The sequence below is a fragment of the Pygocentrus nattereri genome, chromosome 12 (genome assembly GCF_015220715.1).
Source record: "Pygocentrus nattereri isolate fPygNat1 chromosome 12, fPygNat1.pri, whole genome shotgun sequence".
Taxonomy (NCBI): Eukaryota; Metazoa; Chordata; class Actinopteri; order Characiformes; family Serrasalmidae; genus Pygocentrus; species Pygocentrus nattereri.
In genome coordinates, this window is record NC_051222.1 from 25,104,395 (window position 1) to 25,120,143 (window position 15,749).

At 40.8% G+C, this 15,749-nt stretch overlaps 1 protein-coding gene across 1 annotated transcript; it reads right to left on the reverse strand.

The window, feature by feature from the left end:
* Nucleotides 1-607: 607 nt before the first annotated feature.
* On the reverse strand, nt 608-15,718 carry creb1a (cAMP responsive element binding protein 1a). The gene is made up of 8 exons (XM_017715097.2): nt 15,507-15,718; nt 8,463-8,561; nt 7,548-7,694; nt 5,424-5,524; nt 5,134-5,273; nt 4,495-4,677; nt 3,424-3,577; nt 608-2,207 (listed from the first exon to the last, which is right to left on the reverse strand). The coding sequence occupies exons 2-8, from the start codon at nt 8,550-8,552 to the stop codon at nt 2,063-2,065; spliced, it is 960 nt and encodes a 319-aa protein (XP_017570586.1). The 5' UTR covers nt 8,553-8,561; nt 15,507-15,718; the 3' UTR covers nt 608-2,062.
* Nucleotides 15,719-15,749: the final 31 nt, after the last annotated feature.

Consider the following 15,749-nt stretch of genomic DNA (forward strand, 5'->3'; position numbering starts at 1 on the left):
CATATTTGCTAGTAATTATGTATATTACCTTTTCTACTCCAAACTGAGTGTGCCTTAACATGAGTTTGTTTCCAAAGATGCACTGTGAAGGACTAATTGTCGCTAATTAGGCTAAGTACTCAAACTAAATATGCTAAGCACAGCGTCCACTGAGGAGAAAAGAGCTAGGTGACGAGTCTTCATCAGCATGCAAGAGTGCTCCCTTTATCTCTAGTAACTTGGCTCATCTGAAGCAGCCTCATTTGATCAACATCAATACATTTCCTGTAACTATTTTTACATAAAAAATATAAATAAAACGGTTACAGGTTTTCTAATTATCCATTCATTAGTGTTAAGAATACCCAAATACCAAAATTTCAGAATCCACATACCTATTAGTTAACTCTTATGCTGAGATTTCTAAACGCCTCTCTCCACATGTTGCTGCCAGGCTGCAGGCTGTGTACACATGGATGCGGCAGGGCTGCACTACACTGATGAGCAATTTAAATGAGTAGGCTTTCACTACGACCACTATCTGAAAAACAAGAGAGAAGGAGCTTTGATAGAAGGAAGTCACTGAATTAGCAAGAACTTAAAAATACAAAACAAACACAATGCACAGTTCACATGTTTGATTAGCAATAACTGCCAAATGTGTAATTATTGAAGAAAATCTGCTCCAGTAGACCATTTTCTGTGTTATATTACATACAGGTAATGATTAAAAATACAATGTATACACAAAACAAGTGGAAAAAAAAAGCTAGTTTTAAAAAATAGGATGCATATAATATTGTTACAGATGGCTACATTTCATGGCAGAAGACAGAAATATATAACATAACATTGTGTTTCATTACAGCAATGAGATTCAGGTACAGGCTTCTTATTTTCTGATCTAACAATCAGTCATTCCTCATCCAAACCCCAGCCTTAACACGGTAAACCACCTTACTGACCTCAGCTTAGCAAGAAAGGGTTAACACGTACAAGCACCAACGGCAGTCTTAGCGTGACTACATGAATAAAAGGGTATTAGTAAACTGTTCTCTGAAAAACTGGCATAGGTGAATCCATGTCTTAGCATTGCAACGTCCAAGAAGTTGCTAGTTAACTAGCTTGAAGATGTAAAAAGGGGAATCGACTGTAGCTTCCAAGATTCTCTGGAAAGCTTAGAATAGTCATGTTCAGTGCTCTGCAACAGTACACCCAAAACCGCAAAATTCAAAGATCGAGACTGATATTCTATCTCATTAGAAAAGCAACACTGCTAATTTCTCAAAGGGAAAAAAACAAAACAAAAACAAGGCAGAGGTGCAAGTTAAATGTCAAAACATCTTTTATAACTGATTTGCAGATTTCCAAAACAGAATAAACAAAAAACAAAAGAGATCGAGTGTAACAGAAGCAGTAAAACAATGGGAATGGGACCAGCTGCTGATTTGTTGATTTTAACCCATTCATTGTCCCACTCAATGAAACAGACAATCTACATGTCCATTAAATGTCATGATTGGTGAAGGCGTGGTCACTCAAAACTAGAGCACCGCAGGAACTCTCAAAGTGGAAAGCCTAGAAAGCATCAAGGTCAAATCAGATCAGTGGATTTCCATGACGACTCCTTTCTACGTGATGGCTCTCGCTGGGTGCTTTTACAGTTGCGTGTGACTGTTCAGCCATAGCTCTTCTTCTGATGGTCAGATATTAGCCCTCCTTGATTTCCATCGGGCCTTACTGGAGTTTGAAGTGGGGAAAAGTGACAGGTACTTGGTTTCTTAAAAGAATTGTTTCTCTTTTTATTTTAAACAGGAAACAACAAAGAAAAATGATTGAAGAGTCACTCATATCCACTGTAGTTTTCTCTCCCCTTCTCCACTTTTACACATGAATAATATTGTTTTTTTTTTCTTAAAAAATGTATAGATAGATAGAAAAAGAGAAGATTTCCACCCAGGTACATATGAAAGGCAAGATAGAGTCTCTGTCTCTGAAGAACCTGGGGGTGAACTCTGTCTGTCTGCCAGCTGAGACAGGGACGTGCGTTTGTGTTCATGAGTGTGGATGCGGAGCAGCAGAGCTATTCAGATTTGTGACAGTAAAGGTCCTTAAGTGCTTTGAGCTCCTCGATGAGGGTTTTGTTCTGATTCTCTAGCACGGCCACGCGGTTCTCCAGACACTTCACATACTCCTTCTTCTTCCGACGGCATTCCCGCGCTGCCTCCCTGTGGCCGTAACACAACATTACAGTCAGAAAACGCAAAAAGATTTCAACAGATTTGCTTCAGCTCACGTTTCATATACTCCTTGGAAACCATAGAGCCCCAAAATGTATTTTACTGGAAAGTGACACAGAGATGGGAAATCTGAATAAATCCATGCGTAATAAATCAAGGATTGTAAATACACCACCACGTTCACAATACCGTGGACAGTCTTAGCGCTCCTGAGACAATGATTTTAAGATATGGCTGTAAAAGAATTGTAACAGACGCACGAATGGATTAGACCATTTTTGTGTGGTGAGGGGTTAAATATTCAAGCGAACTGAGTTTGGCCTCAGGTACGTTGTTCAGTTTACACACTGCAGCCTTTACCCCAACATGAACTTGCCTAATCGGGCAAGTGATTTTTCGTACTGCTGTCCCGAAATAGCGTTTTACTTGCCCCAGGCATTCAGGCAATCGTTATTGTTGCACCCTGGCATATATCACTTTTGGGCACACCTGTTTGCACTTTTCGTTTTGGAAACAGTGTTTTTTAAATACTTCATCTTTTTATAGGCTTCCAAGTTTTATGTTTTCCTTATCTAATATTTTAAACTCCATTAAAAAAGTGTGCATTGTTTAATAATAATAAGGTTCTTTTGTATTTTAGGCTGTCTTAGAAACTTTGCTAATTCATTACTTATGAAAACTATTGGCAGATTACTTGATTATTAATAATCAATAATGACAGCCTTCACTTAAAATCTAACAAAAGCAGTAAGCATTTGTTAGAATTGTAAAACACTTATGTTGGAACAAATGTGTGAATAAATGTCTGCACATTTATACAGTCACAATATATTTAACCTAACACACTTCAAAGTAACTCACACCTATACTGATGTATCTATCTATGCTGCCTAACAGCAGCTAATGTTAGTCTAAAATACCCTTCATGCATGTGGCATACATACATACATACATAAATAGTTAAAAGATACTTGAAACTGTAATTATGCAGAATATAATTTAGTACTTTTCATAAATGCAGACATGCTTCCTTTTTTTGAAGGCAAGAAAATTATACTTTTACTGTAATTATGTTTATTTGTATTTATTCAAATATTAAATTCAGTTTTCATACGCAATACAGAAATATGAAATTAATGGGCCAATATGACGACCGATTGACTTTATTGAGGTCGGTATTGAAGGAGGACTGTCCTGGCCTTACCTGTTCTTCATGAGGCGCACTTCTCTTTTGCGTGTGGCCTCCTCGGCTCCTCCCTGGCCAGAGAGAGCAGGAGAAGAGGCCATGACCACACCAGGAGCGATGGTGCTGGCAGCTGCAGTTCGGATCTGGTATGCCTGGACGTCCCCTGAAGCAGCTACACAACACGAGAGAGACACTCCGTTAGAGCTGCAAACTTTTTTAGATCTAGTACAGTGTACACTGTTCCACAAAAAAAAAAAAATCACATTGGAGGACAAACAAGTTCATACATAATTAAAGTGTGTCCTCCCTCTGTAGAGGATGCGCTCACCTACTTTCACTTAGAAAATCAACAAAACATAAAAGTTTTGCATGTCTCTATATATGCTAATAGCCAATCAATTCACAAAAACTTGATCAGATAATGAACCATAGTAGTCAGCCTGAAGAATTCTCTCCAGTCTGTATGTGATAAAGGACATGGTCATGCAACTTGAGGAAAAAATAACTCTACTAAAATCAAAGGGGGATTCCGGTTGAGCAATCTTGCCGTTTGGTTTTAGTCAGTGACCTAACTGGAAAATGTTACTTCATGACATATTCCCCAGGGGTCGGACACAACATTAAATTTATGGCATAGCAAGAAAACTTTAGACAGTTCTGAGATAAACCTAAAGTAAATCTGACCTTTATGTAGATGCGCAATGTTGCATAGCTACAAACAGAAAAAGCAGCCATTCTGATGCCTGAATGTATTGTTTCTATTTTTAAAGAGAACAGCATGTCATACAGTGTGAGAAACCACAAAGTCTATTTGAGGTTCAAACAACTTGACTCTGAGGCAGAACTGATGTCAGGATCTAATTTAAACAAAACTAACTGGTGGCTATAGGGTTCCATTACTAGTTAGCTACATAAGCCTCATAGTACTACTGCAAAACTAAAGAAACAAGCTTTAGATCTTAACATATCTTAGCTGATTACACTTGGGCTAAAAGGTAAACGGTGTAAATTTGATTTTGGGTGGACTCATCGCTTTAGGCTGAACACACTGGAGTCAGATGACAGCATGTGCTTTTGTTTGGTGCTCACCTTGCACAACCACCTGGTTGCTGGGCACCAGGATCTGCTGGCCATCACTGGTCTGGGCGTACTGCAGAATGGTGGTACCCGGCTGGGTGCCAGCCGCATTGGTCATAGTCAGTGTCTGGAGGCCCTGAACCCCATCTGTTCCGTTATTAGCCAGCTGGATGGCCCCACCCTGTGTGATAGCAACTGGAAGAAGAAAAAGGAAGCCATTAGGCAGAGCTACAGGGGTTACTAATTCAACTGGTTATGGTTAGTTAAGGTTAAACGAGAATGCTTTTCATTGTTAACTGGGTGGCACTTATGCCACTGACAAAATAAAGATCATTATGGCTTTAATTCCCCAGAATGGGTTATTTATTTTAGAGAATTCAAACCAAGTTAACTTGAATACTTAAACAAATTAATAAATAAAATGTACTGGCAATGAGTCAACATAAATTTGCATGATATTTTAAAAATTACTTCTAGTCTCTCTTATAAAAACAGTCAACATCTATTTGTATGCTTTTTTTTTTTTTTTGCAAAGGCTTCCTAGTTTATCTGTTCACTGTTGCTGGTATACATAGTGCCAGCCTTAATTAACATCCTCAACTCAATGATACAGTATGTCATTTAACATTAAGGAAAAAATAAGGCACTCACTGTACTGGCCACTGCTCGTCTGGTAAATAGGCGTTGGCACAGTGACAGTTGTTATGGCCGGAGCAGAGTCCTCTTCTGATTTCTCTTCTTCTATCCGTGGAACTGCTGGAGCATCTGATGACAGGTCGTTCAGGATCTTTCTGTACCATATTAAAAAAAAAAAAAAAAACATTGAACACGTACGTAAAAAACATTAACAAACAAAGGGCTACAAAAACAAGCTACACCACTGCAATTTTAATCAATACATGCAATAAGATTCGATTCCAAAAAGGAAACAGGATCCGTACCTGTAAGAAGGACGTCTGGAGAGGATTTCCCTCCGTTTCTGAGAATCTGTCACGCTGTCCACTGATTCCTGGGAGTCCTCACTCTCTGCAATGGTGGAGATCTGAAAAACACCACAAAAGCATCATTATAAAACACTACTTTTTTTAAGAACATTACATGAAATGTACAGAGTTGACAGTCTATTGGATACATCTTGTGCACTCTAGTGTATACACTCATTGACCATTTTCTCAGATACACTCCATGTCCAAAAGGATCCACATGTCTCTCTTAATAAGTGAACTCCGCTACTGCGAGGTGCACATGCAGAAACACTAGTACACGCTTTTATTACTTCTAGGCTAGACTACTGGAACGCGCTACTGTCAGGATGCAGGAGCAGGAATTTAAACAAACTCCAACTAGTCCAAAACGCCACAGCCAGGGTCCTCACTAAAACTAGAAAAATTGATCATATTAGTCCAGTGCTATCATCACTTCATTGGCTGCCTATTAAATTCTGTATTGATTATAAAATCCTTTTATTGACTTATAAAGCCCTACATGGTCTTGCTCCCGAGTATTTACAAGACCTTGTTTCTCATTATGAGCCATCACGACCACTCAGATCACAGAGTGCTGGCTTATTAATAGTCCCCAGAATTCATAAGGCTGCAGCTGGGGGAAGAGCTTTTTCTTATAAAGCCCCCAAACTCTGGAATGATCTTCCAGAAACTGTTCGGGACTCAGACACAGTCTCAATCTTCAAATCTAGGCTGAAAACTCACTTGTTCAGTTTAGCTTTTGGTAGGTAATATTCCCCCTTAGATAAAGGCAGCAGATCCAGGGGTCCATGGACACAGGGAATTATAGTAAACTGAGACGCTGGTGCTGTCGTCCCGCTGCTCACACGCGGTCACTCAGGTTTGTGGACGGTGGAGTGGAGGGATGCCAAACTGTTTGAGTGCTCTTGTGTCTGTGTGTCCTTCTGGTTCTCTCCTTTTAGCTAAGCTGTCATAGTCAGATCTGCCGGAGTCGCCACACTCTGTAAATGTTTACATCCCCTGTTTATGTACAAACGGATAGAATAAAACTAATTCCCTCTCCCTGCTTTCTTTCCGAGTATACAATCACCCATATGTCCGGCCGGACACTGAAGGACGACCGACTGCCGAGCTCTCCTGCTACCCACTTCAGATCAGCTGCCCATGCCCCAGCTGCCACCACCTGCCTTGGACTAGCTGCCCACCCTACACTGATATTCTCATGGACTCGTAGGTATTCCTAATACCAATATTACTGCTATTAATATTAGTAGTATAATCACTTGTAGGTAGTTTGACCAGAGGAGGATGGGTCCCCCCTGGTGAGCCTGGTTCCTCCCAACTTTCTTCCTCAGTTCTGAGGGAGTTTTTCCTTGCCAATGTTGCCCCTGGCTTGCCCCCCGGGGGGGTTTTGTACATTCTTACACTCCTGTTAAAACTTTGTCTTTTCCGAAATTCTGTAAAGCTGCTTTGTGACAACATCCGTTGTAAAAAGCGCTATAGAAATAAATTTGATTTGATTTGATGACATACTGTTGACACAGGCATTCGATTACACCCACACAGCTAATATAATCTCCATAGAAAAGCACTGCCAATAAAATGGGATGCTCTGGAGCTGCCACACATAAGCCTAAGGTCAGCATGCCCAATGCTAAGCATGGGCTAGAATGGAATGAAGTCCCCTTGCACTGGGCTGTGGAGCAGAGAACTGCGTTCTCTGGAGTGCTGGAGCTCCATCCCAACCTTTTGGGATGAGTGGGAGTGGTATTTGTGAGAAAAAACTAAGCAACAACATTATTGCCTGACCTCACTAAAACTTGTGACTGAATGACTGAATTGTGATGGTATTCAGATCCTCACAGTTCCAATATCTAGTGTAAAGCCTTCCCAGAAGACTAGAGACGGATACGGCAGAAGTGGGGAATATTCTTTTACAAAGTGCACCTGTATTGCAGGCATATCAGATAAAAGGGCCAATGGATGCAGACAGAAGGTAGTTGTACCTAAAAAACTGGCTACTCTGCACTACTGGTAGCACTATAAACAACAAAGGCATACACAGGGAAGACATTGTGCATCATATAATCAGTCAATCACCTGTACTGTCTGGACTTGTGGGGACTGGATGACTGAAGGCTGGGCAGCCTGGATGACCCCATGAACCTGAACTGTCTGACCATTGGGCAGCTGCACCAGGGTTACAGTGGGGCCACTGGCTGAAGCCTGAGCTGCTGCCATGGAAACCTGTAAGATACAAAACATGGTTCTGAAACTTCTGGACTACAGACTGTAACAGGATAACATGAAGGTATTCTATCATTATCATGATAAATTACGCCACACTTTTCTGAGCACACAGTGTACATTGTCAGCACTCAAAAAACACTGAATAACTGCTTCCTTACAAAGTGAACATTGTTAGACCAGTTTCACTGGATTTAGAGCAGTGCAGCCTGCGAAACAAATCACTGTAGTTGCCGGTTTATTATTATTGAGGTATTTTAAATGTGGCTGTACAGGTTCTATTCTGTCAGTACCAATTTACTAAACCTCAAAAAAATAAACAAACAAATAAATAAATAAAATATTGTGACATGAAAATGTTATAAACTCAAATAGAACTGTTTGTTGTTTGATATAGTTACTTAATACAATGGAAAAAAGTGCACATTTATGTAATTCTACTGAATTATCTAATTAAATCTGTCACCTTTTTGTTTGTTTTGCAATTCTTTGTAGAAACTAGCCAGAAATGGAGTGTAAAAAAAACAAAAAGAAAGTCCTTCTGTGCAAAAAAAAGAATTTCTGGCCAACAGGCTAAAGTACTGTTTTTTTCCCCGTTTACAAAATCCTCTTCTAATGTTTGTGCAAAATGTGGAGAAGACCGAAGGATTACTTGTTCAATCTGAGGCATGGGCACAAACTTGCACATAAGCAGTTTTGAGCCTGCACAGGCTTCTATTCTGCCTGTATTTTGGCAGTATAACAGGACGTAGCCTCTGGACTTCTCACCTGTGCCAAAGCGGCAATCTGCTGAGTATCTGTCTCTGAGACAGCAGTGTCCCCACCCTGCTGGACGTCTGCTCCTGCCTCCATGGTCATTTAGAAAACCTGTACAGAAACAGCACTGAACTCAAGGGATGTATTTAATTGCATATTAATCATATAATCACTACTTACTAATTAGTTGGCCATTATAGAAGCAGTCACATAAACAACTTAGATTTCTGTAAATCCCATTTGATAAAAACTCCTGTATTTGAACCTAAGAACTGGGTTATTACATGATTCATCATAACAACACTATGTGCAATACGGAGGACAAAAAACACTCAAATAATATTTGTAAATAAAGCAACAACATGGTAAACATAAAATTATGACAATGAGTTTCAATTCTACACCACGTGCTTCTTCTTTGGTGGGTTTATTGACTGGCTGCAAAGCAACTTTGGAGTTACATACATCACGTATTTATGAATCAATATGATTACTGACTAGTTTGTGTAGACCAGGAGATTTTCTTAAGTTCTTGTAAAAGTTTTAAACAAATTACTGTCCAAACCTGGTTGACTGCAGTTTTAAAATTATTATGTACATGTTTTTTCAGGCAGAAGAACAGGACAAGTTTCCCAGCTCACTTGACCAACTATACTGCTATATACACCAACCAGGCTATATACAACATTATGACCACGTTTCTATGTTTCTACGCCCAATGTCCATTTTATCAGCTCCACATACTATAGAGGTGCACTTTGTAGTTGTTTTCAGAGGATGACCAACACAAACTGCAGCAGCAGATGAGCTGTCGTCTCTGACTTTACAATGAGCATAGAAACAAGAAACGCCGCTTTGCCTGATCGGGGTATAGAGCAGTACACATGTATGAATGCATGCTATAGTGAGCTGTGTTATGTTTACATAACTAGCTATGAAAGTAATGCTGTGACAGGATAAACTGACAAAAGTAGTCATTATTGAAGGTAGCCTGCTGAGTATTTCTAATGAACAGAACCAATACGACTTAGAATATAATCCGTGACTAATGTTCAGTAATGCAACATGATAAGCTTTAGTGATGTTTGTAGGGGTAACATTTGCCCATCGTACCAAATGACGTGAGCGTAAAATCATTCTTTATTCTGAGATAGTTGACTGAAAATGATGTGACTACAGTATATGCATCATTCATGTTTTTGAAATAACCTCTAATCACTTGTAATTGAAGGGTAAGTAGAATGATATGTTGGTTCCGTCCGTCTGATATCCGATTCTGCTGTCTGTCAGCGTTTAATCTGGCATGCAAGCATAACATTCAAAAGGTTGGCCCTGGGAGTGGGCGTTATACTGGTGTGAAACACAAACAGCGCCACCACCCTGAACAAATTAAATGAACACGAACAACTTAAATAACTCAAAACTCAACAAAATTGTGCTTTAGCCCAAACGGCACCGCTGAGTGCTGCTGGCGGCCGCTCCCGAGTTATAGGATTATGTGTGCACAAAGCAAGTGTATTGTTGGGCATGGGTCACATGCATGAAGCATCATGAATGTGTTCAGCTTTGCAGTCATGCTACACTGTGTTTGCAGGTATTTTTAAATCGCAAGGCTTTCCATTTAAAATCTTTTGACAAAACAGATTATTCCCTGTCATTCAGGGTTGCCAGATTTGTGGTTTCCCCAATAAATCTGTCTAGTTTTAAGGTGCAGTGCTGGTATAAACTACACAATGACGCAGAACGTTTTAATTTGGAATACTTCCCAAATACTACGTTAATGAATATGGTTTGTTTTACACCTTGTGTCAGACATTTAAGTTTGGACACATCTGGGTCAGTTTCAGGCTGCTCCAGCCCACATAAGCTGGTCATTCACACGTACAGTGTTTGTGCTGCAGAGTGAAGGAACAAGAAAGGTTCTACAGATATGCTTTAACCAAATGAAGGAACATTCAAATCCGTCACTTTGCGGTTTGCACAATAAATAAATACAATTCTTAAGCAATCCTGTACATTTGTTCACCCTGGACGGCATTATGATTTGTGACTGAGCAATGGGCTCAAGCATGGTGAAACAAAACTGCGAAACATGACAAACGAAATATTTATTTTAGCCTTTTATTTTTTGGTTTGCATGTTCCACCAATTTTATTTTCTGTTCATCTAGGTAATCTATTTATTTCCTATTCATATTTGCACTTATGTTATCACTGTTTTATTACATTGAAAAAAGGGGGGAAAAGGTGTAGGAAACCAAACAAGCAGTTGTCTTCCATTGGTTTATACTGTACTGTGTCGTCATTGTTGAACACTTTTATTTTATAGTGTTAAAAAAAAAAAAAACCATGACAACAAAGATCAAACCAGCTCGTAAAACCCATCTAATGGGCATGGACTAAACTTAATGAGATCAACTTAACAAGCCCGGAAGAGTGAACTATTATTTAGACACAAACTACAAGGCACAAAATGTAACTGAGAATGAGTGAAGAAGTAAAAACAAACATGAAGACAGGCTGCAGGAGAGAATGACTAACACCTGCTTCCATACAAAAAGGTGCTAGTGTGTGTGGTAGTATTTACACAACGTAGAATATTTCATAGCTGCTGCTACAACAACAACAACAATTATAATAACGGCAACAGCAGCAACAATATAAAAACAGCACTAGTAATAATCCTTTTTGCAGGGAGTTGCGATATTGTTGTCGCCTGAAGAGCAGAAAACACCATGATACACATTTGACTTCGTATCGCTCACCCTTAGCGGGCTCCATATACACCAATTGTTTCTGAAGTAGTCCCAACTTATTTTCTCCACACACCAGTGACGCAAGTCATCAACCAATCACCTTCCAGGTCACTCAAATACCTAGGCCTAATGATCTGGAGACTGGTAACGTAACGCACTGCAAACACATTTCAAGCTAATTATTATTTTGACCAATGATTTTTGTACCATCTCTCTGTACGATGTTACGAGACCCCCAAAATTCCCTGCACACTCCTCTAAATTTCAGATATGATCTCCTGCTCTGAGATTTCATCTCATGCTTTGGTTTTGCCGTCATTTGATTCTTGCCTTTGAGAAAAATTCCTTTATCCACTTCCTAACTTTGGTTAGCACTCAATGGAAACTGGTCTCGAAACCTCTCAAATCCCTGCATTAGACTACTTTATCCTTTATTTTAAGAAAATACCTCCAGATTTTATTTATATATTTATAATTATATCATTACACAATTATACATTTTATATATTTTTTTTTCTTTCTCTGACAGATGCAATCCCTTAATTAATTTTCGCTCTTTTCAGATTAAGTCATTAGCATACCACAATCTAGACTGGACATCATTTTCATTGCTGACATCATTAACAATGTTAATATTATTTCAGCCTTAATTAAAACCAAAAGTATTCACACTTGCAAGACAAAGCAAATGGCTTAATTTGTAGAAACATCTGCAAAAACTCATATCTGGTCAGGATGCTCATGACAAAATTAAAAAAGGTAAATTTCAGTTGTTACAGTGCTCATTTAGCCAATATGAATAGATTATCTTGAAAAAATAATTAACATATAGATTGTGCTGCCCGTCAATGACAAGTCATGCTTTGAGACGTACCTGAGACACGTCATGTCCTACTGCCTAGGGGGGATTTGCTATATGATTCATGGTTTAGTTTCAAAGGGTATTTAATTAAAGTAATGAACATGGGGTCAGTGGGTCAATATTGCTAACTATTTGTTGTTAATATTTGTCCTCATAATGGAAGGAGCAGCACCACAAATTAATCTCTAGTCCTAAAATGGTTGGCTGTGAAAGGACAAACAGAAAGTGCCCCTGCATTTGGGAAGCCAAGAGCAGAACATGATGCAATAAGACCTAAAAAGCAGTATATAACATATTTACAGGAAGAACTCAACTAAAGGGCACTAGTAGGTAATGGGACACAGCTTCTGGCTAGTGTACACTCATTCCAACTCCATTTGGGACAAGACCGATGACCCACTTTCATCAGAGTTCTGTGGGTTCCCACACCCACTCAGCTGCTGTAATATGACCTTGCTGAACTGCAGGATGATCGAGGGCAAAAGGGCCAGTGTTCATATTGACTGCTACAGGACAAACAGTAACAGTGCACATTAATAACGTGGAAAGAGCAGGGAAGCCATTCCATAAAGACGGACTGCTCAACCAGCTAGATAATTTAAGCCGTATGTTGACAGTTGTCCAATAAAAATAGACCTTAGCTCTGATCCTACTGGACATGGCTTGACTTTTAGTTTGAACAGGAATTTCACCCATTTATTTTTCGCATTTCTGCACAAGTCAGTTGTTACAGTGTAAGCAAAGTCGCCGCCTTAAGAAGCAGTGGTGATAGGAACCAGACATAAGAAGGATTTACTGCCTCTACAACAGGGATGCCTTAAAAACCAAAGTTGGCCCATATATACTGTTTAAAATGTTTTAACATTTAAAATCATTTAAAGACCACCACCCTTTTTATTATATTTTTGGCCCTCGGCCTCACCAAAAACGGGCCCCCCAGGTTTGAGCACCCCTGCTCTAAAATGCTATTTCACAGAAAAACATTATCTGTAAGAACTAAAAACATGCTGCCCACGTTGTTTTACGACAGCTTTGTTTTTTGGTCTAAAGCGTTTTTAAACTACATGCCGTATGGGAAGGTACATGGACACCAGAGTAAGCCAAAGAAAATGTTCTTATTTATATATATTATCAACATTACACATAAGAACCCAAAACTCATGTAGGTTCCCTGGTATTTTGGACAGCAAATAACATGGATATACACTCACCAGCCACTTTATTAGGTACACTACTACCTTGCTAGTAAAAGGTTGGACCTCCTTTTGCCTTCAGAACGGTCTTAATTCTTCATGGCAGACTTTCAACAAGGTGTTGGAAACGTTCCTCAGAGATTTTGGTTGGTTATTTGAGTTACTGTTGCCTTTCTATCATCTCGAAAAAGTCTGCCCGTTCTCCTCTGACCTCTCACATCAACAAGGCATTTTCATCCACACAACTGCTGCTCACTGGATATTTCCTCTTTTTCGGACCGTTCTCTGTAAACCCTAGAGATGGTTGTGCGTGAAAACCCCAGCAGATCAGCAGTTTCTGAATTAGTCAGACCAGCCCGTCTGGCACCAACAACCACGCCACGTTCAAAGTCACTTAAATCCCCTTTCTTCCCCGTTCTGATGCTCGGTCTGCACTTCAGCAAGTTGTCCTGACCACCTCTACATGCCTAAATGCATTGAGCTGCATCCATGTGATTGGCTGATTAGCTGTTTGTGTTAACAAGCAACTGAACTGTACCTAATAAAGTGGCGGGTGAGTATTTGTACTGAAGACATCATGCCCCCTGGTTCCCATCACTACCCCTGTTTGTAAATCTGAGTTATTGAAGTTTCTGTACAGTTTCACATCACACCACTCAATCATTTCACTTACACCTTAATTACTGAATTATGCAGAATTTTTTAAATACCTGTGAACGTCCACCTGAAGTTATTTGGGAAACTGGGAAAATGTCATGCTTTGTGAAATAACGCTCAGGAATGGCTGTGTAAAGTGGGGTGTGAAAACCTTTATTTGTGTATCTTGTCTCCACCAGGCCAGAACGTGGCTCACAGTTAAAGGGGAAATCCACCTGGTTTTATTTTGATATGTAATCCTGGCGTTAAAATAGTGATTTTAGTACATTTTTCTCTGGGGCCTATTTTGCCTTTGAACACCCCACATGTATCCTTCCTCCACAAACGGATTAAAGTACGTTTCAGGCAGAAACCGGCATAAAAATCATGAAATATCAGGCTGAAGATTCACAGCAACTTCATAAGTAATAAGTTTCTGTGAGGAGGCTTTTAGAGGTGGACGCCTGGTTCCCATCACCACCACGTTTCTCTAGAAGGGCGCCTTTCACCCCAAACCATGCCCGCGTGTACATCTCAGCCATTACGCTCTGCAGAAAGTTTGAAAGATCTGTGGAAACTCCCTTTAACGGGGCTGAAACAGCAGCACGTTGGAGGCCACGTTTCTGAATGAAAGCTCGACGTGCTGCTACATGTGCGCCATCCAGCCGCACACAAACCCTCTCCGTCCATTTTACCGCCTTTTTCGCTTCCGTGTACACAGCGGCGTCTGGAGGGCTCGGTTAGGTCTGGGCTGGATTACTCACTACCAAGTATGTGGCACTGAAATGTGGGCTAACGGGCTGGAATACAACCTCATGGCTTCAGATCACTGAGCAGACGAGGAAAGAGGACAAGGACTGGAGCCGTTTATCACTTTAAAAGCCCCGTTCCTCCTAAAACAGCGGGGCTGGTGTTAGCATTAGCAGCCCCCGAGTTGTGTGGGAAGCTTTACTGGGATCGTTTTCAACACAAACATTAACTCGAAAGTCCTGCAAACCACACAAATCGTACACAAAGCCAGATTTGAGTCTCAGCGCTGAGATTTGGTGTGTAACTAGCTACCGTAGGGCTTCTGAGGCGAAGCCCCTTGTTCGAATTCCCCCGTTCCACCTTAAATGGTGCAGATTCGGAAGCCAGAATGTAACGTTAGGTTAACTGCTGCACGGTTTAAGGTGTAACGTGGTAATCCGAAAAAGAGGCCGGTGAACAGCAAGGCGGTTTTAGCCTCGAGTATCTGAACTACATAAGATAGCTAACTTGCTATTTTGGCTAGCGAGCTAACGCCGTGGGCTACCGCGCTCACGAAAATCAGGTTCCCCTCCAAAAAACGGCGCCGTTACGCCGTTTTAGCACCGCCGCTAACGCTAGCTGTTCTAAACACACCGTCGTTTGCTATAAATGTGCAGCAGCCCACTCTCCCTTTCCTCCTCCGTCTCGGTCTGACTCATTGTCTGGAAGCGAGTCCCAGCTTCGGCTGTGAAACATGCCCACCGCCGCCATGATCTCTTTGTTAGAAACGAATCGGCCACTGCAGCGTTAAAAACAAACGGCACGGAGAAACTACAGCTGCTTATCGCTCTCAGCCGAGCCTCTCTCTCTCCCTTCCTTACCCGACACGGACTCTCCCCGTCACTCGCAGGCCTTCGGAGCTCCACTTTTATTCGGTCCGACACGTAAGAGACCGCGTCAGGCTACACCTCCGTCGCGTCACCGAGGACAACAACGCCAGAGAGAGACGAGGGGGACGAAAAAAAATATCCACCCTCTCTCGGATTCAGCGCCGCTTCTGCCACGGAACGAGTCGAACCCCGCACGAAGAAGCACGAAGCCGGGCGGGCGGAGCCGAACAAACA

Bases quoted from the DNA above. Each gene is read 5' to 3' on its own strand.
- creb1a (XM_017715097.2), bottom strand. From the start codon at position 8,552: ATGACCATGGAGGCAGGAGCAGACGTCCAGCAGGGTGGGGACACTGCT. The intron at 7,695-8,462 runs GTGAGAAGTCCA...TGTATCTTACAG, and splicing joins AGATTGCCGCTTTGGCACAG to GTTTCCATGGCAGCAGCTCA. The intron at 3,578-4,494 runs GTGAGCACCAAA...CGTGTTGTGTAG, and splicing joins CAACCAGGTGGTTGTGCAAG to CTGCTTCAGGGGACGTCCAG.